General features: G+C 42.6%; 1 protein-coding gene and 1 long non-coding RNA gene across 13 annotated transcripts in view; both read left to right on the top strand.

Moving 5' to 3' along the window:
- The window catches only part of DCAF8 (DDB1 and CUL4 associated factor 8), a 46049-nt gene extending 22836 nt beyond the window's left edge, over positions 1-23213 (top strand). For all 12 annotated transcript variants that reach the window (XM_007976500.3, XM_007976502.3, XM_007976509.3 and 9 more), the window contains 10 exons: positions 871-1011; positions 2379-2473; positions 7184-7294; positions 13303-13375; positions 13846-13903; positions 14416-14523; positions 16174-16304; positions 19976-20095; positions 20506-20622; positions 21239-23213. In XM_007976500.3, coding sequence (XP_007974691.1) covers positions 871-1011; positions 2379-2473; positions 7184-7294; positions 13303-13375; positions 13846-13903; positions 14416-14523; positions 16174-16304; positions 19976-20095; positions 20506-20622; positions 21239-21355 — 1071 coding nt within the window. In that variant the 3' untranslated portion in view covers positions 21356-23213. The remainder of the gene's footprint in view (positions 1-870; positions 1012-2378; positions 2474-7183; positions 7295-13302; positions 13376-13845; positions 13904-14415; positions 14524-16173; positions 16305-19975; positions 20096-20505; positions 20623-21238) is intronic.
- LOC140709450 (uncharacterized) lies at positions 17766-18582 on the top strand. Its single transcript, XR_012089909.1, has 2 exons — positions 17766-17874; positions 18398-18582. It is a non-coding gene; the product is annotated as an uncharacterized lncRNA (long non-coding RNA).
- Positions 23214-23546: the final 333 nt, after the last annotated feature.

A 23546-nucleotide genomic window follows, 5' to 3' on the forward strand; every position in this document is an offset into this window, starting at 1 on the left:
GGAGCTGATAGTGAGTTATTCTAGGAATTAGTATCGGAACACGACCCTACGTTGGCTCCCATAATGACCTGAATACACTGAAAGACTCTTGGCAACCTTAGATTCCTTGAGCATTATGGACTGTTGGAAGCATTATAGATAGGGTGCATGCAGCTTATTAAATGTGTGCTGGTAGGAGGCAGTGTAGTATAAGCACAGGCTCTTGAACCAAACTGCCTGAATTCAAATCCTAGCCCTTCTGCTTACCAGCTCAGTGATGTTGGGCAAGTTATTTTACCTTTGTCTTCAGTTTATCTGTAAAATGGGACTAATAACACATAGAGTTATGAGGATTGAATAACAAGAGAAGCTAAGCAGTTAGAACTGTGGCTGGTACTTAATAAACATTTGATAAATATTAGCTTATACTGTTATTATTCTGTAAAGATTTTACTCCTTGGCCCCATCTACTATATTGGTACCAGCCATTTATCCTAAGGGTGTTCTCCTTTCTTCCCTGACATTCCCCCTATTTTCCTTTTTCTTTGTGGCAAATTTATATTTGCTTTCTGAATCAAGGTAGATTTTCCTCCTCTATTCCTTTTCTCCCCTGCTAGGTACAGTCCTAGTTCACCTGAGCTCTTATGTGCCAGTTCAGTCTTCCAGAGCCAACTGAAATGCTCTCTTACATCAAAGGACGTTTTTTCTCTCCCTTTCCTTTAACTCCTGGAAGAAATTGGGCTTAGCCAGCTGTACAAGAGTAGGAAAGCTAAGTTTCCAGCTGTCATGTAAGAAAAGGGGGTAAGTTGAGGTCATCATCGTATTTTTCATTCTCAAGTTTACCTCTCTCATTTCTTTTGTGTGTCCTTGTTTTCATTCTTAACACCCCAGGCCAAGTTTCTTCCTAACAGTGGTGATTCCACTCTGGCCATGTGTGCCCGTGATGGGCAGGTTCGGGTAGCAGAACTGTCTGCTACACAGTGTTGCAAGAATACAAAACGTGTGGCCCAGCACAAAGGAGCGTCCCACAAGGTAAGTAAGACCTTGCTCCCAAATTTGTGCAATCCATATCCTCTGTGGTTCTCAGCCAAGGTTCTCCCTTATCTCTGCCCATTGTGTCACGTTTGTTGTGGTCACATGCCTCACCTCTTTCAGTCCTAAGATTTGTAGTTAAAGGAGCAAAAGCAGCCACCCTAAACTCCTAGGAAGGCAAGTATTTGAAAGATCCCTGGATCATGCACTTACAGTACTTGGCCCCTAAGCTAAGCCATAGCTGGTTTGGAGATCTTTGAGGTCTCCTGTGCCCTTTAAACCTTTTACATTTATTCTGATTTTTTAGGGTATTTTGACAGTTTCAAGGTGCTAGTGGTTGATTCCTCATGTGTGAGAGCTTCAGCTTACCTGCTCAAACTCTGAGTTCACAAATAGCACTGTTTCTGGAAGCCCTATTTAAAGCTGGGAATATAGGCCAAATAATCATGGTGGCAACTAGCGAGGAGTTAAGAGCTGCCAGTTTTAAGGTAGGCATGGTGGTGTTCTTTTGTGCCATGAAAAGAGTTTGGTACTCTCTTAGAAACCCTAAGCAAAAATGTAGGTGGACCTGGAGTATCCTTTTCTAGCCAAGACGGCCCAGGATATGTGAAAATTACCTATTTCTTTGATTCTTAAGTCTACTCTTAACCCACTAGATAACTAATTTTTAGATATAAGGAACTAAGATGTAAGGAATGAAGTTGGACACCATTTCTCTCTGCACCTAAGGGTATGGAATTGATTTTTTTCGAGAATGAACTGTTGCTGAATATGGTAGCTTATGCCTGTAATCCCAATACTTTGGGAGGCTGAGGTGGGAGGATTGCTTGAGGCCAGGAGTTTGAGACCAGCCTGAGCAATATAGCAAGACCCCATCTGTGGGAAAAAAAAAAAAGTGAAAAAATTAGCCAGGTATAATGCCTTGTGCCTCTAGTCCCAGCTACTTGGGGGGCTGAGGTGGGAGGATCACTTAAACCCACAAGGTTGAGGCTTTAACGAGCCATGATCATGCCACTGCACTTCAGCCTGGGTGGCAAAATGAGACCCTGACTGGAGAAAAAGGAAATGAACTCTAATTGCTGATATTTTTCTTTGCTATCTCTGTTCATATCTCTTGGGGACTTAGTTGAAATAGCAAATCACCTATCCTTTGACTTGTATAGAATAAACAAAGCTATAAATAATTCACATAGAATAAAGTAAGTGGACTTAAATTATCTCCTTTCCTGGGATTTTATGACAAAAAGGTAGACATTTCTCTTTTTGGTACATTTTAAGTGCAGCCCTTCGTAAAGTTACAGGAATGAACTAGATGACCTCTAATTCTAATATTTAGAAACCTCATGTTTTTCCTTTTTCTTCTTCAGTTGGCTCTGGAACCAGACTCTCCCTGTACATTCTTATCTGCAGGTGAAGATGCAGTTGTTTTCACCATTGACCTGAGACAAGACCGCCCAGCTTCGTAAGTGTAGCAATAGTATCATTATAGAACTGTATGTCTTAGCCTCGAACATATTCCATTATGTCTTGGTAATGCCTAACTCTGGTTCATCAGAATAGTACCTTTGTGCCTATGGTTAAGAGGTAGTGTAAGGGGAATTCCTTACTTCCTCTCTTTCTCAGCAGTGAAATACTATTCAGTCTACCTTCATTTCTCAAACAGTTTACTTATTATATGTGGCCTTTAATAATTTGATGATCTTTTGCTCTTTATTCACTCGGATATCAATCATTTTACCCACAGAAAGCACATTATTCCACAAACTCATGTAGAGATAGGTCCTGTAAATTTTAAAATTGAAATTGAAATGAATTTTAAATTTTAATAAATTTTAAATTTTAATAAATTTTAAATTTAGTTATTTATAGAAACATACAAATATGATAAATTTTGGACAAAAATATTAGTAGCTGTAGTTGAGTTCTGTTTTATCACAGTTCATTTGTATGTGAATCTGAGACTTATAGGTAAATTTTGTTCCTTTTTAACTGGGTGATATCATAGAAAAAACACAGCATCTTGTTTGGATCCAGGCAGACCTAGGTCAAATCTCAACTCAGGCACTACTAGTTATGACTTATTGATAGATATCTAGATTGTTTATTGTTTATTGTCTTGTCTGTCTTAAAAATTATTACAGCAAATCTTTGTTGGGCGCAGTGGCTCATGTGTGTAAAGCACTTTGGGAGGCTGAGCTGGGTGGATCACTTGAGGTCAGGAGTTCGAGACCAGCCTGGCCAACATGGCAAAACCTCGTCTCTACTGAAAATACAAAAATTAGCCGTGTGTGGTGGCACATGCCTGTAATCCCAGCTACTCAGGAGGCTGAGACAGGAGAATCCCTTGAGCCCAGGAGGTGGAGGTTGCAGTGAGCTGAGATCATGCCATGACAGAGCGAGACTGTCTCAAAAAAAAAAAAAAAAAAAATAGATTATTGTAACATCTTATAGGTCAGTACCAGTATTGAGTAAGGGATGGCAATGATTTACATAGGACATAAGTAAAATATAAATTAATTTGGGGAATATAATGTGAAGACTGATTATTAGTAGCCTTTTATTTTTGGAGAGATAAGTCCAGAAAAAGCTGTTGGGATAGTAGAAGAATTTCTACGACTACTTAAAAGATGGAAATGTTTTAGGCTTGGGGAAAAAATATGTTGCTTGTTTATGTAACCTTCAAGAGGACAAAGGTTGGGAGATTTATACTGGAAAGGAAACAAGCCTAAATGACAAGTGTTCTGCCTTCTAGTACTAGCTTTGTAGTTATCTAACTTTGGGGAAATCGTTTAATCTTTTGAACTACACAGTGTTTGTTATTTCCAGTTCTAAAGTTCAACGATTCTGTAATGGTAATGGAAGATTAGCAAGTTTTTCATAGGGAAGGGCAAAAAAGCAAAAAATGATAATAAGTTTATTTAATCTGCTGTGTTAAAGAGTTGTGAAACAGAATGAGATCTTATCCTGTGGATCAGGTTCAGAAGGAAACTTTCTCCCCATATACACTTTTGCCACCAGGAATTGAATCTGGTTCAAGTAATAAGTAGAGCAAATGACTTTGGCAGATTATTGAATTTGTAATGAAATTATATAGGCAGAAAGTCTGGCTGCGAGTTAACCATGAATCTCAACATAAGCAATGATAGGATAGAATCTAAAGAGGGGAACAAGGAGAAAAGGAAGAGTAGAAGGAGACCCAAATCTAGATTTGAATAATAAAGACAGTGAGTCTTTAAAGTTTTTGTTATAAGGGTTTTAAAGTAGTGTTATAGGCTGGAATGGGGTAAAAAGCTGAACATCTGCTTATGTTAGAGGCCTTTTTTTTTTTTTTAGGTGGAGTCTCACCGTCACTCAGGCTGGAGTGCAGTGGCATGATCTTGTCAGAGGCATTTTTGTGTGAAGTTGGCATAAGGGAGATTTTGTTTTATATATATATGATGATAGCCAAGTCTCTGAAAGCTAATAAAATTGACTAACATCTTAGGAAAAGAGTTTGATTTGAAATTGTGGATGTAATATTCCTTTAGCCAGTGCAAGCCAGTTTGAGGTATTCTTCAAAGAAATCCTTTGGTCTCACCTGTAATTATTTTTCACTTTTTGCTGGGAAATACTTATTCATTAATTTTAAGGCAAAATTTGGTGAATTTGTTTCATGTTTCCTCTAATGTGAACATTTTTTCTTCCTATTGCCATGATAATCATTTTTATAGCAGCTCTGCATGTCACTTGCAGAGCTCAGGGTACTCTGCATTTACCCATCAGGAGGGAGAAATGTTTGTTTTATGGGATTAAGTTGAGGCATAGAAAGATTGAGCTCTTCGTCAGGATTACATAACTGTGGAGCCAGTACTTCATAATCTATTCCTTAGTTTCTTCATTTTGCTTCCACATGATAAGTTTTGTGTTTGTTTGACCTTGTCCTTCTGAAATTTCAAATTGCTGAGGAAATGAGATGGTCCTGTGGGAAGGAGCAGCATCAGCTCCTACTCTCTTTCCCTGTCTAAAGCTCATATTAGAGCAGTCTCTTAGCTAGTTTTGTCCCTGAAGCTGTTATTCTTTTGACATGTTTCCTGCCTTGTGTTTTTGAGGTGTGTGGGGAATACCGTTAGGGGATGGAGGTTTCCCCTAATGACATTCGTTTTCAGTGCCCTCTCTCTTTTTTTTTTTTTTTTAATTTTAAAATAAATAGAGATGGGAGCTCACTTTGTTGCCTAGGCTGGTCTTGGACTCCTGGGCTCAAACGATCCGCCCACCTCAGCCTTCCAAAGTGCTGGGATTATAGGCATGAGCCAGTGCACCTGGTCATCTGTATTCGTTTAATGAAAAGGTGCAGAGATATTAAGTAAAATCTTTCCACTTTACCTAGAACAGTTCTAGGCTGAAGTGACTTTGGCTATGCAGAAAATATGCTAAAATCATTTCTTTACAAAGAAACTTGTTGTCATGGTTATATTTCTTTTTGTTTCCATAGCATCAGAAATAATTAAAACCTTAGACTTAAAAACAAAAGCTAAAGCCAAGCCTCTTCCTATAGTTTCTTGAAGTCTTTCCTTTCCTGTAAATTTACCAATCTTCATTATGTCATGTTTGACTAATCGAATGCTTAGATCTGAGAAGAATATTCATCATGCCACCCTTAACCTGGAACAAATTTTGGCTGTTTTAGACAGATTCTTCTGGATTTCTTCAGTGAAAAATGTATGTTTTCAGTGTGCATGTTTTAAGCTGGGTTTTTTATTTTTTTGCTTTTTGAGACAGGGTCTCACTGTGTCACCTAAGCTGAAGTACAGTGGGAAGACCACGGCTCACTGCAGGATCAACCTTCTGGGCTCAGGGAATCCTCACACCTCAGCCTCCTGAGTAGCTGGGACTATAGGTGCATGCCACCCCACTGGCTAATTTTTTATAACAATTTTTTTTTTTTTTTTGATACAGTGTCTCCCTCTGCCACTCAGGCTGGAGTGCAGTGGCATGATCTTGGTCCACTGTAACCTCTGCCTCCCGGATTAAAGCAGTTCTTCTGCCTCACCCTCCCGAGTAGCTGGGATTACAGGTGCATGCCACCATGCCCGGCTAATTTTTGTATTTTTGGTAGAGGCGGAGTTTCGCCATGTTGTCCAGGCTGGTCTTGAACCCCTGACCTTGTGATCCACCCGCCTCGGCTTCCCAAAGTGCTTGGATTACAGGGGTGAGCCACCACACCCGGCTTTTTATAATTTTTGTTATAGAGATGGGGTCTTGCTGTGTTGCCCAGGGTGGTCTTGAGCTCCTAGCCTCGAGGGTTCCTCCCAAAGTGCTGGGATTATAGGCATGAGCCAGTGCTTGGCTTAAGTTGGGTTTTAAGTGACTTTTTTTTTTTTTTTTTTTTGGAGACAGTCTTGCTCCGTTGCGCAGGCTGGAGTACAGTGGCATGATCTCTGCTCACTGCAACCTCCACCTCCCAGACTCAAGTGATTCTGCTCCCTCAGCCTCCTGAGTAGCTGGGATTCTCCTGAGTAGCTGGGATTACTGGCACGCGCAAACACGCCTGGCTAATTTTTGTATTTTCAGTAGAGGTGGGGTCTTGCCATGTTGGCCAGGCTGGTCTCAAACTCCTGGCCTCATGTGACCCACCCTTCTCGGCCTCCCAAAGTGTTGGGATTACAGGCGTGAGCCACCATACCTGGCCTTAAGTTACATTTTAATGGAATCTGAGAGCGAGTCTCTGACTTTAAGGTCTTTTTTAGCCTACTGTTTCTGTGATTCTTCCACTTCTCCCTTTGTTCCCAGGTGATAGGGAAGATAAGATGTATTTATCAATAAAGGGTAGGAAAGTATCTGTAGTATTGTCTGATTAATGACTGGCTGTTATTGTGTTGGACTCCAGCTAAACTGAGGCTTCCTGAGGAGCGGTACATTCATATACCTTTAGTTTATACTTCTTAAGGAACACTAGAAAGTGACTTCACTACAGGTTTTTTTTCCCCAATCCCCGAAGTCCCATATAATACATGTGTGTGCTTTTTTCCTGTTGTTACGTACAAAACAAACAGACAAAACACAACACTTCTTTCTTTCCAAATGAGAATCTCTTTGGTTACTTATTAGCCATGTTACTCTCTTGGCTCTCCTTTACCATGGCCATCTGGATCTTTTGGAGTATATAATTTTCTGTGCTTTTCCACTCTTAAAGGAAACTGGTGGTGACAAAAGAGAAAGAGAAGAAAGTGGGACTGTATACGATCTTTGTGAATCCTGCCAATACCCACCAGTTTGCAGTGGGTGGACGAGATCAGTTTGTAAGGTGAGTTTGTGGCTCTTTTGTGTCTTTGACAGTTTATAAGACTGATTACCTGGTGCTCCTTTATGGAGAGTTATGAATTTTCTAGGAATCCATTAACTATTATCTTGGATTTTTTACCATTTTCCAAAAATCTTACATGCCTTTGGAGATGTTCTGTTCTCTAATGTAACAGTCTCTGAGGGGTGACTTTACATATTTTAGAGATTATCAAATTTTGAAGTTAGATGATGGTCAGGTACAGTGGCTCACACCTGTAATCTCAGCACTTTGGGAGGCGAGGCAGGTGGATCATCTAAGGTCAGGAGTTTGGGACCAGCCTGTCCAACATGGTGAAACTGTCTCTAAAAAAAAAAATACAAAAATTAGCCAGGCGTGGTGGTGCATGCCTGTAGTCCCAGCTACTCAGGAGGCTGAGGCAGGAGGATCACTTGAGCTCAGGAGTCAGAGGTTGCAATGAGCCAAGATTGTGCCACTGCACTCCAGCCTCAATGACAGAGCGAGAGTCTCTCTCAAAAAAGAAAAGAAAAGAAGTTAGATGAATTTACCAAGGTCCTCACATGGCAGCTAAGCCGTGAATTTAGGTTTACCAGCAGCTGCTGTATTAGTAAATAATCTTCTACCTTTTTCATATATAAATAAACATGCACTAGAAATTTTATTTTACTTTATCCTTTTTTTTTGAGATGGACTCTCACTCTGTCACCCAGGCTGGAGTGCAGTGATGTGATCTCAGCTCACTGCAACTTCTGCCGCCCGGGTTCAAGTGATTCTCCTGTCTCAGCCTCCCGAGTAGCTGGGATTACAGGCACCTCTCACCACGCCTGGCTAATTTTTGTAGTTTTTGGTAGAAATGGGGTTTTGCCATCTTGGCCAGGCTGGTCTTGAACGCCTTACCTTGTGATCCACCCACCTTGGCCTCCCAAAGGGATTACAGACGTGAGCCACCACACCCGGCCTAGAAATTTTAAATACTGGTTTTCAATTCAGAAATAGTTAGACTTGGGAGCACTTAGTGTGAACTGAGGGTTTTTTGGCTCTCACTGTCCTGAGCTACCACTTTTTTAAATCCATAGTGATATCTTTGTTACCGTGAACACCTTTTGTTAACACTAGCTCTTGATACATGACCTAAGGAAAACAGACACTGTGGATTCAATCTCCATATGTATTAGTTAATTTCCTCTGACCCTTAGTAGTAAGCTGTATTCATACCTATCCAGTTGGCCTATTTTAACTGTTTCTTTGGGTTCATCAGTTAGAAAGGAGAGAGAGGGACAAGATCACTAGAAAAATGAGTGACTTTTTGCTTTCCTAATGGTAAGTGAAAAGCGTCATCTTCCTTTTGAAATGAGAGCACATTTTATAGCTGTATTTCCAGATTCATTTTATCAGTAAGAATCATGGGGAATAGGGTACATTTTTAGAAAATACATGAGAGATGACTTTGCCTTGTTCAGGAATCCTGGACAAAACCTTGTTTCTCTGTTCTTCCCCTATTCCCATGTCTTCAAAACTCATTTCCTCTAGTTACCAACAGTCCTCAAATGTGTAGCCATATATTTTTTTTTTCTTTTTTTTTTTTAGACAGAGTTTCGCTCTTGTTACCCAAGCTGGAGTGCAATGACACAATCTCGGCTCACTGCAACCTCTACTTCCCAGGTTCAAGCAGTTCTCTTGCCTCAGCCTCCCAAGTAGCCAGGATTACAGGCGCGCCACCACACCTGGCTAATTTTTTGTATTTTTAGTAGAAACGGGGTTTCACCATGTTAGCCAGGCTGGTCTCGAACTCCTGACTTCAGGTGATCCACCCGCCTCGGCCTCCCAAAGTGCTGGGATTGCAGACGTGAGCCACTGTGCCTGGCTGATTTTTTTTTTTTAGATAAGAAGCTGTTGATCAAAAAAGGTTGTACTTTTACACATTTTCAGTTGCTACCTCCTCCAAGTTGAGCATTCACTGAAATTTCGAGTTGGGAGTTCCTACTTAGAGCTCCAGGTTACTTGAAAAGTCTGTGTCTCTAACGAATTCCACCACTAGGACCAAGGTGTTTGGAGGGGAATGTAGGAATTTGCTGTATTGAGAACTGTAGTTCATATTGCCTTAACCCAAAGCTGATACTTTCCCAGGGTTAGAGTAGGACTTAAGAGTTTTAACATTTCAACACAAGGAGAAATACTCAAATCTTCTGTCTCTTATCAGCCTCAGTATCCTCTATTGGCCATTTACTTGGCAGAAGTTATGTGAAGATTTTTGGGTTTTTTGAGACAGAGTCTCACTTTTTTGCCCAGGCTGGAGTGTAGTGGCTTGATCTCGGCTCACTGCAACCTCTGCCTCCCGGGTTCAAGTGATTCTCATGCCTCAGCCTCCCAAGTAGCTAGGATTACAGGCATGTGCCACCATGCCTGGCTATTTTTGTATTTTTAGTAAAGATACAGTTTCGCCATGTTGGCCAGGCTGGTCTCGAACTTCTGTTTTCAAGTGATCCACCCGCCTTGTTCTCTCAAAGTGCTGGGATTATAGTTGTGAACCACCGTGCCTGGCTACATGAAGATTTTGAGGCACACTGATCCTACTTGAGCAGGTAGCCCTTTCAGCACTCCAACTCTTCTCTGACATTAGGTTACACTCAACTTCTCTGGCATCTCTCCTGCGCAGCCAACTGAATGTTTTGAGGTTTCTCCTTTCTTACTCTTTCTTTGAAAGAACCCGAACAGCTCATCTTCTGGTATAAATTTGAAAACATTTTTGCTGAATGTTTTATATCATAACATCACTAACTTTCACTCCTAGCCTAAAGAAATTACTTCAACGGAATACAGAGAAATAGCTTACTCATCCTCAAGGCTTTTGCATCATAAATACTGAATTTTAGTTTAGGGTTATTAAAAAGTATTTAAGGGAAGCTCCGGGGAGACATGCTTTTTGGCCTGTGGTCAAAAAAAACAAAAAAAAAATAGGCAAGTAGAGGAGGTATAGGTATGAGTCCCTACTATACCTGCTAAGCTAAGCTAATTCCTGCTTAGCTTAGTTTTAAGAATTATAGGAGTAAAGAAAAAGAGGATATATCAGATGAATTCTTTAGTGGTAAATTTGGCAGTGTGATTGGCTGACATGAAAATTTATTGCTAAAGGATTAAGAATAGGCCCTGATTGATGAAGCATAGTCAGTAAATCATCTCTTCGCTTCCCAGTTCTTAAGCCAAAATCAGCAACACTGAGAGAACATTAGATTAAAGGCAGGTACAGAAGACTTAGGGTAACAAGTTAGTGGGTGCCTGAAGGCATGTGGGAAGAGATGTGGTAAAGGTATGGAGAGGATGCTAAAACTATTCCTTATGTGACTTAAAATGTCAAGGGGCTTGGTGTGGTGGCTCATGACTATAAAACTAGAGTACTTTGGGAGGCCAAAGCTGGAGGATAGTTTGAGGTCAGGAGTTCAAGACCAACTTGGGCAATATAGCAAGACTGTATCTCTACCAAAAAAAAAAAAATTGAAACATTTTAGTTTTTTAATTAATTAAACATCTCCAGGTGTGGTGGTACGCTCCTGTAGTCCCAACTGCTTGGGAGGCAGAGGTGGGAGGATCTCTTGAGCCCAGGAGTTTGAGGCTGCAGTGAGCTGTGATTACACCACTGCACTCCATCCTGGATGACAGAGTGAGACCCTGTCTCAAAAAAAAAAATAACTAAAAATAAAGTAAAATATAAACTATCAAGGACCTATCATATGTTCAGAAAGTAGTAGGAAAGTTTGTATTAATCTTTCTATGCTTACTATCACAGGGCTTGACAAACTGTACTGCTTGTTTTTATAAATAAAGTTTTATTGGAGCACAGCCATGGCCTTCATTTACATGTTGTTTATGACCACTTTCATGCTACATGGCAGAATTCAATAGTTATAATAGAGTTTAGATGGTTTGCCTGTTGACCAACTTAAAACATTTACTGTCTTGTCCTTTAAGAAAAAGTTTGCCAAACCTTGTTCTAGCATCATATGTAGAATATAGTAGGTTATTAATAAACACTTATTTGGGGTGTAGTGGCTTATACCTGTAATCCCAGCGCTTTGGGAGGCCGAGGAAGGATAATCTTTTGAGGCCAGGAATTTGAGACCAAACTGGGCAGATGCTGTCTCCACCAAAAAATAAAAATATTAGCCCGGCATGGTGGTGTGTGCCTGTAGTCCCAGCTACTTGGTAGGTTGAGGCGGGAAGATCGTGTGAGCTGGGATGTCAAGGCTTAAGTCATCAGTAACCTAACTGCCAAAGCCAACAAGATACTTTTCAAGTCTTTTTCTCTACTCTTGACATTATTACTTCTTCCCTGAAACACCTTCTCTCCTTGATGTCCAACCACTCCTCAGTGTTGTTCATGGGTGTGTCTTCCTTTCTCCACCCATTAAATGCTGATGTTCTTCAGCATCTCAGTCTTCAGCTCTCATCTTGCTCTATACCAGGGAATTTTAACTTGAAGTACAAGTATTATGTGAACCTCTAGAAAGTGTGCTTATGTGCATTTTTCTGGGGAGAAGGGACTAGAGTTTTCATTGTATTCTGAAAGAGGCCAGAGATTCTAAAGGAGGAAGGGAAAATCCTCTATATTTTCCCCTGGAGATCTAATTCCATTACCAGTGCTTGAACTACCACCTATACACGGATATATGACTTACATCTGTGTCTGCAGACACACACTTATTCTGAGCTCTCGACTTATACCTACTTGACAAATGGATATAATTAACTGATGACCTCAGCCAGAAAGTCTCAGTGGTGAGTTGAGGACCAAATCCAGATTAGGATGGACTGAGAAGTGAATAGGAAATAAGTGGAAATATTGAATTGATCGTTCTTTTACAGTGTGACTGTAAGGGGAAGGAGAAAAAAAGCAATAGTAGGAAAGGACAGTCAGTAGAAGGATTTTTAGAAAGTGGCCAACTGGTGATGAGGAAGAGGCTGAGAAATTAGATAATCATCAAACAAGGTCCCTGGAAGGATGAAATGAAGAGCGTTTGTCAAAGATTGACCCTGAGATTGGAGGAGACCGGGTGAGGACAGATACTAGTAGATCTGTCTTGTTCCTCACTGTAATTTTAGCACCTAGCATAATATTTGACACATAATATGTGTATCCTAAATATTTGAGTTTAAAGCTTGGATTAGAGAGAGGAAGGAAGGTGAAGGTGTAGTGTGCTTGATAAGAATGTGGAAAGGAGAGGGAGTCTTGAGCATATGGGTGGTAGTTTTTAATAATTATTGTGGGGTATGAGAGGGAGAACAGGCCAAATAAAGTTTCAAGGAGTGATTACGGACCCACTGACTTACATTAAGCGTGGTTTCTGCCCTTGAGTAACCCTTTTCTGTAGGTAAAAAGCTCCATAAAAAGCTCCATACTAATGTTAGTTGTTTCGGTGAAAATTATCAGTATGTGATATAACACTTGAGGAGAGAGATAAACAACTTCAAACTGACAGAATTGAGGATTGCCACTTAAAATGGGAAGTACGTGGATGAAGGATTTAGGGTTTCATGCTAGGTGTGGTGGCCCATCCCTGTAATCTCAGCACTTTGGGAGGTCAAGCCAGGCAGATCACTTGAGGCCAGGAGTTCAAGACCAGCCAGGCCAACATGATGAAACTCTGTCTCTACTAAAATACAAAAATTAGCCGGGAGTGGTGGCGTGTACCCGTAGTCCCAGCTACTTAGGAGGCTGAGGCAAGAGAATCGCTTGAACCCACAAGGCAGAGGTTGCAGTGAGCCGGGATCATGCCACTGCACTACAGCCTAGGTGACAGAGCAGGACCCAGTCTCAAACAAACAAAACAAAGACTTGGGGTTTGGAAATGGATTGGAAAAGGGATGCCCTTTAAGAAGAGCACAAGCCAGAACTTGGTTTGGAAAATGTTGTTTATTTTCATCCAACTGGCAGTTTCCTGCCACTATATCAAATTGCAGCTTGTTAAGGGATTTGTTTGTAAATTTTTACATTTTCATTGCTTTTCCAACTATAGGATTTATGACCAGAGGAAAATTGATGAGAATGAGAACAACGGAGTACTCAAGAAGTTCTGTCCTCATCACCTGGTAAGATTCATGAAGGGCCAGTTGCTCCAGGCTTCCCTGACTCAACCCCAAGGCTGCACCTGAACTTGTTGGTATGGTGGGAAGAGCTTGGACTTTCAAGTCAGTCATCTGGATTTGATTCCTGGCTTTACCACTTACCAGCCTTGTGATCTTGGCAGTCACTTCACTTCTGATAGGCTCAGTTTTTTTAATCGACAAAATAGAAATAAAAATAACTGCCTTGCACCTTGATGGTGAGGCCTAATGAGACAGTGTACATAAAATGGCTAGCACACAGATGGCAACCAAAAAAGCCCCAAGATGCTACCCCCTGAGGTGGTCATGTTTCATCAGTTGTACTCTTGTCTCTGTCTGTCTTTCTCAAATCTCTGGGAGAAGATATAGGGGAGTTTGAAGGAAAAGCTGTTTCCTGAAGATGGTATAACAAATGGGGGGGTGGGGCATCAGTCAGTATCTGCTCCTTATTGCAGGTGAACAGTGAGTCCAAAGCAAACATCACCTGTCTTGTGTACAGCCACGACGGCACAGGTACGTGAGCAGGGCCCAGCTCCTAGGCTGGCATGCCCCCTCTGTCTAGGGAGCTGCTGAGCCAGTGAGGCATGTGCCCTCCAGTGCTCACCACTGTGCTATAGCTCCAAGTAGAGCAGCTGGGGAGTAACTGCTGATGGTGAGCACATAGCGGGAGGATACAGCAGATGACCCTTGGAGATGCCAGGTACCATTTGCAGAATGCTGCAGATGATATTTGGCAGGGCCTGTCCTGAAGCCCAGGTTGCTTGCCTGAGCAGGTTCTTATGCCTTTGACTCATTCCTGAGTTAATGGGTATGACCTTTTTGAGCATTCTGCTGCCCCTGGGTTGGCAGTGTGTTCCTAGTCTACCCTGTACAGTCGGACTTGCCTGGTGTTCCAAATAAGATGGGTGCTACACCTGGGTATTTGGAGGGGGCACTACTGGCAAGAAGCCCCACCCCAACCCCCAACTCCTGGTCCCTGCTTTTTTCAGCCTTTGCCTTCACTGCTATGTTCTTGTTCTTGGCAGAGCTCCTGGCCAGTTACAATGATGAAGACATTTACCTCTTCAACTCCTCTCACAGTGATGGGGCCCAGTATGTTAAGAGATACAAGGGCCACAGAAATAATGCCACAGGTGAGACTGTCTTCCTAGGTTTCTGTGGCCCAAGCCTGTTGGCTTTGGAGAACCACAGGTCTTGCTCAGGTTATAGAAATAGAAACTACCTGCCTGTGTTGCCATGGGCACTGAGCGATTATCCTGAATTGGGCTGGAGTTTTCATGTTTTCTCCACTATGCTAGAGGGGAATGCACTCAAGAGCATTTCTTGCCACTCCAATAATGTTGCTTCTAATTGGTTTGGACATAAGGAGACTAGACTGTTTTTTAAGATTTCAGGTAACTTCAAAATAAGCACAAATGTCTTAGGGAGTCAGGGAAAGCCCTGTTTAGTCAGTGGTCCTGAATTGCTTAAAATAGGGAGTGACCTTACACCTCTAGGAGGAGGAGTAAACTATTCTTTTAGATGAGGCAGAAGAGGAGGAATGGTGGTAGTAACTAGCCCAAGATTGGCCTGTTTTGTTCCTTTGGGGCGCATTGAAATCACCTGATGTGTTTTGTTTTGTTTTGTTTTGTTTTGTGTTGATGAGACAGGATCTCACTCTGTTGTCCAGGCTGGAATGCAGTGATGCAATTATGGCTCACTGCAGCCTCGACCTCCCAGGCTCAGGTGATCTTCCCACTTCAGTCTCCTGAGTAGTTGGGACTACAGGTGCATGCCTCTACACCTGGCTAATTTTTGTATTTTTTGTGGAGTTGGGGTTTCACCGTGTTGCCCAGGCTGGTCTCTAACTCCTGGGCTCAAGTGATCCGCCTGCCTTGACTTCTCAAAGTGCTGGGCATGAGCCACCAATCCCAATCCTGATGTTCTTTTAAAAGTAAGTTTGGCCTTAACCCTATATATTCTGATTTAGTAGGGATGGGGTGGAACTTGAGCACAGATTTTTAAAAACTACCCACATGATTCTAATGTCCAGAAAAGTTGAGGAATCATTACTCTGTTGTTAACGACTCCTAACAGATACCTGTCATGATTTTGTCTTGGAGATAGCAGTTCCTTTTAGTTTTTTTCCTGAGCTGGTAAGAAGGGAGGGAAAAATCTGTTCTTGGATCTCAGTACACAGGCAGATAAAGGAAGGGTGCCAGTCTCATGGCCAATATTGTACTGACCATAGTCATTGGAACTTTTGGCTTCTTTTACTGATTCTGGAGAGTGGAACCCTGTTAATGGTAGCAAGCACAGATGAGTTGCTTCTTGAGGCAGTTGTGGCCTTCATCAGTCTCAGATCAACTGATGACCCCAAAAATATTGACAAAGTACCAATGAAGTCCACATATCAAAGATAATCCTAGGCCATAAGACAGTACTGCCTAAGAGTGGACATAGCTGGGACGAATCAGGGTGGGATAGGTAAGGGATTAGAGAGGCCTGTGGTTGCTTGCTAGGGTATAAACGTAGAGACTGAGGCCGCTGCTAAAGGATTGCAGATTCCTCTGCCCTAAGGAGCGAGCTCTTTGGGAGAATATAAATCATCTCTGGGACTGTTGTGATTCTTATAACTATCTGTTAAACATGCATAATCTCTTGATGTGTTTTGAGAAAATGAAAATAATTCTTTGGCCCTCAGCTGATTTAGAGTTTGTGAATAATTAAATTCCCTTTGAGATGAATATATATAGGCCTGATGCCAACCCTCATGTGGTTTGTTCCCTCATTTATCGTTTCAGTAAAAGGCGTCAATTTCTATGGCCCTAAGAGTGAGTTTGTGGTGAGCGGTAGTGACTGTGGGCACATCTTCCTCTGGGAGAAATCATCCTGCCAGATTATTCAGTTCATGGAGGGGGACAAGGGAGGCGTGGTGAGTATGGTATGCTGAGCTGGCTGGCTCCCTAATCTCTCCAGTCATTAAGGTAGGTTTTAGCAGGGACACTGAATTCTGTGACTACATAATACCATGTTTTAGAGGTCCAACCAGCCATAAAAGGCTAGTTAGCCTGGGGGTGCTGAGTTTTTGATGGAGTATTTTCTTCGTGTTCCTATCTTCTGTCCCTGTAAAGCACAGTTTATTGAGACAAGAAAGGGATCTTAGGGAAGAACCTCTGTCCTGTCCTGAGTGATGTAACTTATCTCTAGGCATGCACCTTTTCCAAATGAAAAAGTGTTAGTGTTCAGGGCACACCCTCCTACACAAGGCTAAAGATTTCTCTGTCTCTTCCCTTTAAACTAAACTAAGTAGTGATCTTGGCTGGATCTTAGATCAGCAGATAAAAACTATAAAGAGCATTTTTTGGACAGTTGGAAAAATTAGAATATGGTTTATACATTAGATAACTTGGTATTCAATATTAAATTTATTTGATTACTTATGTAGGAGAATATTCTTGTACTTAAGATATACATGTTGAAGTATTTAGGGGTGAAGTGTCACGCTTACATTCAAATAGGTAACAAACACATATAAATGTGTATATGTAAGGAGAAAGCAAATGTAATTTTTTTCTAGTAGCTGAGCAGTCTGCTTGCTGTATAACCCATGATCATATCATAGTCTGCCTGTCCTTTGAGTTCTGCAGACCTCTGTGGAGTTAGGTCAAAAAGGAAGAGTGAGAATCGAGTTAGGGAATGAAGAGCCATCAGCTCTTAAGATGTATCTGGTTAACCTAATCTTTTTTTTTTTTTTTTTTTTTTTTTTCATTTTTGAGACCTAGAATTAGGAAAGAGTTCAATTGCTTTCTGTTACAAGGTTTTTGGACCACAGGAGATGGAAAGACAGTTTGAAAGACTAAATTATACTGATTGCCTAGAATAGTCTGGTTACCCAAGACCTCTAAGGAATGACTGAGACAGCTTAGTCTCTCTTCCTTTTTATTCCTTCTTAGCTGTGGGGAACTTTAAAGAGCCTAGCCATCACTTGATGAAGTTTTTTTCAGAGAGTAGTTTTAGAATTTATAATGGTTCCTTGCAATCAGGATCCCATTCCTTATGTTTTTCTTGCCCTGGTATGAGGGTATTTCAAATTTTCTTCTGGTTTCCTCTAAATTTTGGGGACCTGGGACCTGCATAGATCTAGGGTTTTTATGGTTTGAATACAAATGGAGAGGAATCTAGAAGTTCAAGATGTGTCTCACTCTTCCCTGCTTCATTTCCTACTCTTCCATAGGTCCCCCTGTGTCATATGCAGTGAACAAACCCAAAACACTTGAGTCTTAATGGGAATTATGCAATAGGCATTTAGAGAAAGGAAGTCAGAAGGGGCCAGTGAATTTTGTCTTGACATAAGCTATTGCCTTGCATTCTGTTCCAGAGAGATGCAGGGCTGAATGCCCTCTGCCAGGCCAGCATTTGTCCATTCTCCAAAAGCATTCTGCAGGCCAGTTTGCTTTTAGCTCAGCCAATGCCAGGGTTTGATGATTAACCCATTTGCCCAGGTGAGGAAGGCATTTACTTGGGATGGGTGGGCCCTAGGCCTAAGTTTTAGTGGTCCTAAGAGTAAATAAGTAGAATAAGAGATATAGAGGCTACCCCTGGAGCAAATTTCCTTACATATTCTTGTCTCTGTGTAAGCTGAATGATTGATGTGGTCTTTTACTTGGCTCCCTCTGTTCTGTTTTTGGTCCTAATTTTCCAGCAGTGGGGGTCACCAGGCACTAGTTTCAATGTAGTAGACTCAGCAGTTCTATATCATGCAAATTGTAAATGTAGAGTAGAATGTAATTGTAACGTAGAATGTTAGAACCAAAGATCTTAGAAGTTATTTTCTAACTTGCCCAGATCTCCTGACTCTGATTTGAGGATCATTTCTTTGTTCCCATTCAGCTTCACAGGGACAAGAATGGGGGGTGGTATCAGAGGACAGCCCCTTAGTCTCCCAAGAGCACTTTGATGCTTGATCCCATTCTCTACATTCCCCCAGCCCAGTCATCTAAGGCCAGAGCTCTTTTCTCTGCTCAGGCATTATTGACAGGATAAGTCCTGGCATTCAGACAGGTCTGGTGAAGTGACCAGGTACTCTGGCCCAGAAGTTCTCTGTCGGCTCCCCCCGCAGGCTCCAATTCAGGTACTGTATGTTATTCTCTTGTTCCTCTTGCCACTGGCTTTTTCCTTAGTCTTAAGTTCCAAGGAATTGTTCCCCTGCGCTTTTTTATTTTGCTGACTTATTCAAGCAGAGCTAGCTCAAAGAGTACAGGTCTGTAACAAGGGCTTATTAGGAGATAGATGAAAAAGTTCAGGTTTGTATGTGTAAGTTGTCCATTACTAGAGATAGATATTATTCCAGGCATTGAACTGCACTGCCTAAAACAGCCCAAAGATAAACTTCACAATAGGCTGATGTGTGGAATGGGAGGAGATAAAGAACGAGGTTTCTGTTTTATTCATAAGCTCAGTCTTAGCTTCAGTCTTTTCTGAGCATTTGTTTATTTGTAAGATGGAGTCAAAGTAAGTGGGAAGTCTGTAGGTCAGCTCTGTTTTCCATGCCTGCCCTTGACTTATCCTCAGCTGCCTGTGCAGGTGAGGCAGGGGAGGTGGTTGGTCCAGAGAGAACTAAAAGAAGTTATTTTCTTGGACTATATGGCCAGCTGCAAGGCAGGGTGCCTTTCCTGTGTGTTCCTCCTTTCACTAAAAGACTCAAAATGCTTTAGCAGCTAGATCTGGAACTAACTCTTCTGGATGGGGTAGGAACTTCCCTGCCCTTCCCTTAGGGAAGCTCATGTTTCCAAGTCAGACAGCAGGGGGCATGGGTGCCTTTCGGACAGAAGGAAACTGCCTAAGCTAGAAGGCCTTCCTGCTGTAGTTTATTTCTTTTGCCTTGTTCAGTGAATTTACCCAGAGGGTGGCTGAGATTGAGGCTATGGGAGCCCCAAGAAGCTGCTTTATTTTAATGTTTTGCCTTATAGCTGAGCCTGTTGTGCTCAGGGCAGGTAGTAGGATGCTCCCCCTGGGATGTGCAAGGTCCTCTCAAGCAGACACGAGCCTCCATCACTCCCACCACTCCCTGCAACTCAGCCTCCTCTTCTCAGCCTGTGCCTTCCTCCAGTTCTAGTAAACAGTGCCAAATGAATGTAGTTGTTCTCCGACTCTTCTCTGGGGGTTCATTGGCAGCTGCTGCTTGCTTCATTTTTTAAAATTTATTTGCCATTTGGTGAAAGCCACTGAGATGGTTTTTTCCAGCCTTGGGCAAGTTGGAGCTTTGGAATCTGGAGTGAATGAGGTCATCTGGATTTCATTGTCTTATGAAGCCAGCAGTAAGCTTGGGCAGTCCACTCACCCATCCCTAGGGCCGTATCTGGGGATGAAGCCACCCCTGACCTAAACATAGGAAATGATTGATGTGCCTGGTCTTATACCCAGTCTGTGTCTGGTTTCTCTACCCCCAGTGCCCTTTGGCTTAGACTCAGGATGGGTGGGCCTCCCTTCCCCAGCAGCTGCATCAGCCCTGATCAAGGGCAGTTATTTGGCTCAAGGTGAGTAGTGGTTTTTAAACCCTACTCCCACACACTACTGAGTCTGTTTTCCTTTCTTCCTGACCAGGTAAACTGTCTTGAGCCCCACCCTCACCTGCCTGTGCTGGCAACCAGTGGCCTAGACCATGATGTGAAGATCTGGGCACCCACAGCTGAAGCTTCCACTGAGCTGACAGGGTTAAAAGATGTAAGTGGCTGACTGCAGAAGTTATTTTCTTTCTGCTTATCCACATACTGTTGATTCTGAATTGTCATAGGGAGGAATAACTTGCTGCCCAGTTCTTTAAAGGCACTGCTCTAACACCCTCCCCCACATTCCTGTAATTTCCTCTGTGGGAATAGTCCTGCTCCAGGGGGCAGCTGTGAAGTAGCACTAATTTGTAATAGGATGGGGATAAGGAGCATCTTTAAGAATTACTCTATATTAAAGCCTGCTACCTTTGCAGCAGCTGAACCTAGGGCATCGTTTCCTAATCTAATGTAGCTCCACTTCAACTTAACGGTTAGCTTTTATTGGGGTAGAAGATCAGCCTTCTTGATCAGGTCCCGGGTTCCTCTTCATTGCTACCCCTTCTTCCCAACCTTTTTGGGTTCCAGGTGATTAAGAAGAACAAGCGGGAGCGGGATGAAGATAGCTTGCACCACCCTGACCTGTTTGATAGTCACATGCTGTGGTTCCTTATGCATCACTTGAGACAGAGACGCCATCACCGGGTAAGCTGGGGTTGGAAATGAGTTCCCAAGGGAGTGACCCTCTTAAGAGGGCTAAAAAGTTCCAGAGTAATGACTTTAAGGAGGAATCAGGTGATCTTGGTTGGATTTCCTATCCATTGTCCTCTGTCCCCATCAGATCCCTGATAACAGCCTTGGAAGAGACATCAGCAGAAAAGGGTGGTATCTACTCTTGTCCATTGCCATCCATGTGTAATCCTATCTTCATAAAGGCAAAGGCTGGAGGGTGGAGGAGGGAATTGAGAAGAAATAACAAGTCTTGGTGTGACCCTTCTATTTTTCCTCTTATGCCAAAAGAGGCCTAGTTCAGGGGTTGGCAGACTGGCAGTTGGCCTGCTGCTGGTTTTTGTAAATAAAGTTTCATTGGCTTGCAGCCACACCCATTCTGTGTATTGTCTGTGGCTGCCTTCACGCTACAATGAGTTGAATAGTTGCAATAAAGACCATATAGACCACAAGTCTAAAATATTTACTATCTGGCCCTTTAAGAAAAATTCTGCTGATCTCTGGCCTAAAGCATCTATATTCTAGCTAAGACCTAACAGGCTTGTCCTTGTTCCATCCAGGGAAGTTACTAACAAGCCTTTCCCATCCACAGCGCTGGCGAGAACCTGGGGTTGGGGCCACAGACGCGGACTCTGATGAGTCTCCCAGCTCCTCAGACACATCGGACGAGGAGGAGGGCCCTGACCGGGTGCAGTGCATGCCATCTTGAGGCCTCATACCTAGGTGGGGCAGGCTGGGGCTGCCAATCTGATCCTGCCTGGGCAACCCTTTCCTGTCCCAGGTCCTACATTCAGCAGAAACGCACTTTGGACTTTTTGCTTTAGATAAAAGAAAGACATCCCAGAAGGACAAACCAGAGGAGTGAACCAACAGAGTACCTAGGAATGGGAGTTGACCCCTGGAATGGGGCTCCATGGAGAGGTGCACAGGACTCAGTAGAAATGGCCTCTCCCCAAAGCCTCTTTTTGAGAGGAGAGGGAAGCCTATTTTGTTAACTGGTTTGGGATAGGGAATGGGGTTTCTTTTTCTTTAAGCTCCCTTGTTTGTTGGGCAGGGGGGGTGGGTAGAACAACTGGCTATTCAGTACCAAGGGGCCAGAGTGGAGGGCAGGAGTGCCACTCTCTCTTTGGTTTAGGTTTTTGACCTTTTCTTCCTTTGTTTTTTAAAAGTATATGACAGTTGGTTTTCCCCCCTCTCAGCAACCCCATCCCAGAATCCTATTTTCCTGGGAAGTCCTTAAAGCCCCTAACCATCCCACACTCTTCACTTTCCTATCCACCTTATTCATTCTTTGTACTTATCACAGTGTTTTGCACTTGATTACATATCCTTCACTCTCTTCTCTTCATCCCATCACCCCCTAATACGTCAGGTGAGGGAGGTTGGGGAGAGGTGGGAGAGGGGCAGACGTGAAGGAAGAATAGGAAGGATGTTACCTCTTCTGTTATTTTTTTAAAAAACATTGTTTGGTGGCAGCAATCTCCCTGTCCCTATCACTGTTAGAGGCCTAATTTTATATCTATAAATATATTAAAAAGCAAGTCAAACTTGGATGTATCAAGGTAAAATTATTGTCAAAGTTTAAATACCTATATATTCTCTATGAATGCAATAAAGGGACTTAAGAGTGAACAAGAGTAATGGTGTGGAGGTGACACCTGGGGTCAGTTTACCTCTATGTATGGTCACTAGAGATTGGGACTTACCCTTTAGGTTTTTGGAGGTTCGAGAATGGAAGGATCCTCATTTCTGCCCTTCCTCGTTCCCTGCTTTGGTGTGGGGGTTGGGAAAACCAAGAAATTCCTCTAGCTCTTTGCCTCAGATCTCCTACCTCTCCTTAAGTCTTGTAGGGGGTTCCAAGGATGGCTCTTCTAACCAGAGGCTGGCCTGTCTTTAAAACTTAAAATACTTTAGGGTGGTGCCACCACTGCAGACTCTTGTGGTACTTTGTGTGACAGAAGACACATACACACATACCACACTCATACACATACACACACTCTGTCTCTCTTACCTTTAGCTGCTTGATCTTTAAGCCATCCAACTTGATGCCAGTTCCCTTCTTCATAGAAGAGTGAAGGGAAAGACTTCCTGGGTTTGACTTAAACCTTGTCCACCTCTTGATATTTTAGGATTGAGGAACAAGTCATTAATCTAAGGACTTATTACAGTGGCTGGAGCTTGGGCACTTGTCTTATCACTGGTCACTGAGTCTGAAAGTCCCAGCTGAATTCTTGCCTTTAAGTGCTTTTGCTGCTATTTTTTTGCCCCCAGTTTCCACAAGATCCAATCAAGAATTCTGTATCCTGGGACAGTCAGATTCTACTAAATCAGGCCAGGAAGGAGGGGAAAAGAGTGAGAGAATGGTATTCCCGGACACTTCCTCCTGCCCCTTTCCCCAGCAGCTCTCAGACCAGATGTTGGCTGCTGTACTTATTCCCTGAGGTAGGGAATGTGTGATTGAGTGGTCTGTGTTCCTATTGCTGGTGGGGTGATAGGGTGGGCTAAAAACCATGCACTCTGGAATTTGTTGTATTTTCTCCCAGTAAAGCTTTTCTTCCCCCTGATTGCTGCTCTGTGTGGTATGTGGTCCATTTATTCACAATGGATGGTTTTTGCTCCTACTAATGTAGCTACCCCTCTCATTCTGCACATGATACAGTGTTAGAAAGTCCATTTTGGGAGACCCGTATTTCCAGTGCTTGGGCTCCAATTGGAGACTGTTGGAAGTAGGATATGCTCCATTTAGCTCAGTGATACTTAGGAGATTGGGTGGGGTGAGGGTATACACTTGGGGTATTTTCCCAGCCCTTGTTCTGGGGCATAAATATTGTTCCCCCTCCCTTCCCAGTGATTCAAAGGCTCCAAAATCCTCGTCACTCACAGAAGTTTTAAAATCA

This window comes from Chlorocebus sabaeus, chromosome 20 (genome assembly GCF_047675955.1).
Source record: "Chlorocebus sabaeus isolate Y175 chromosome 20, mChlSab1.0.hap1, whole genome shotgun sequence".
NCBI classification, from domain to species: Eukaryota; Metazoa; Chordata; class Mammalia; order Primates; family Cercopithecidae; genus Chlorocebus; species Chlorocebus sabaeus.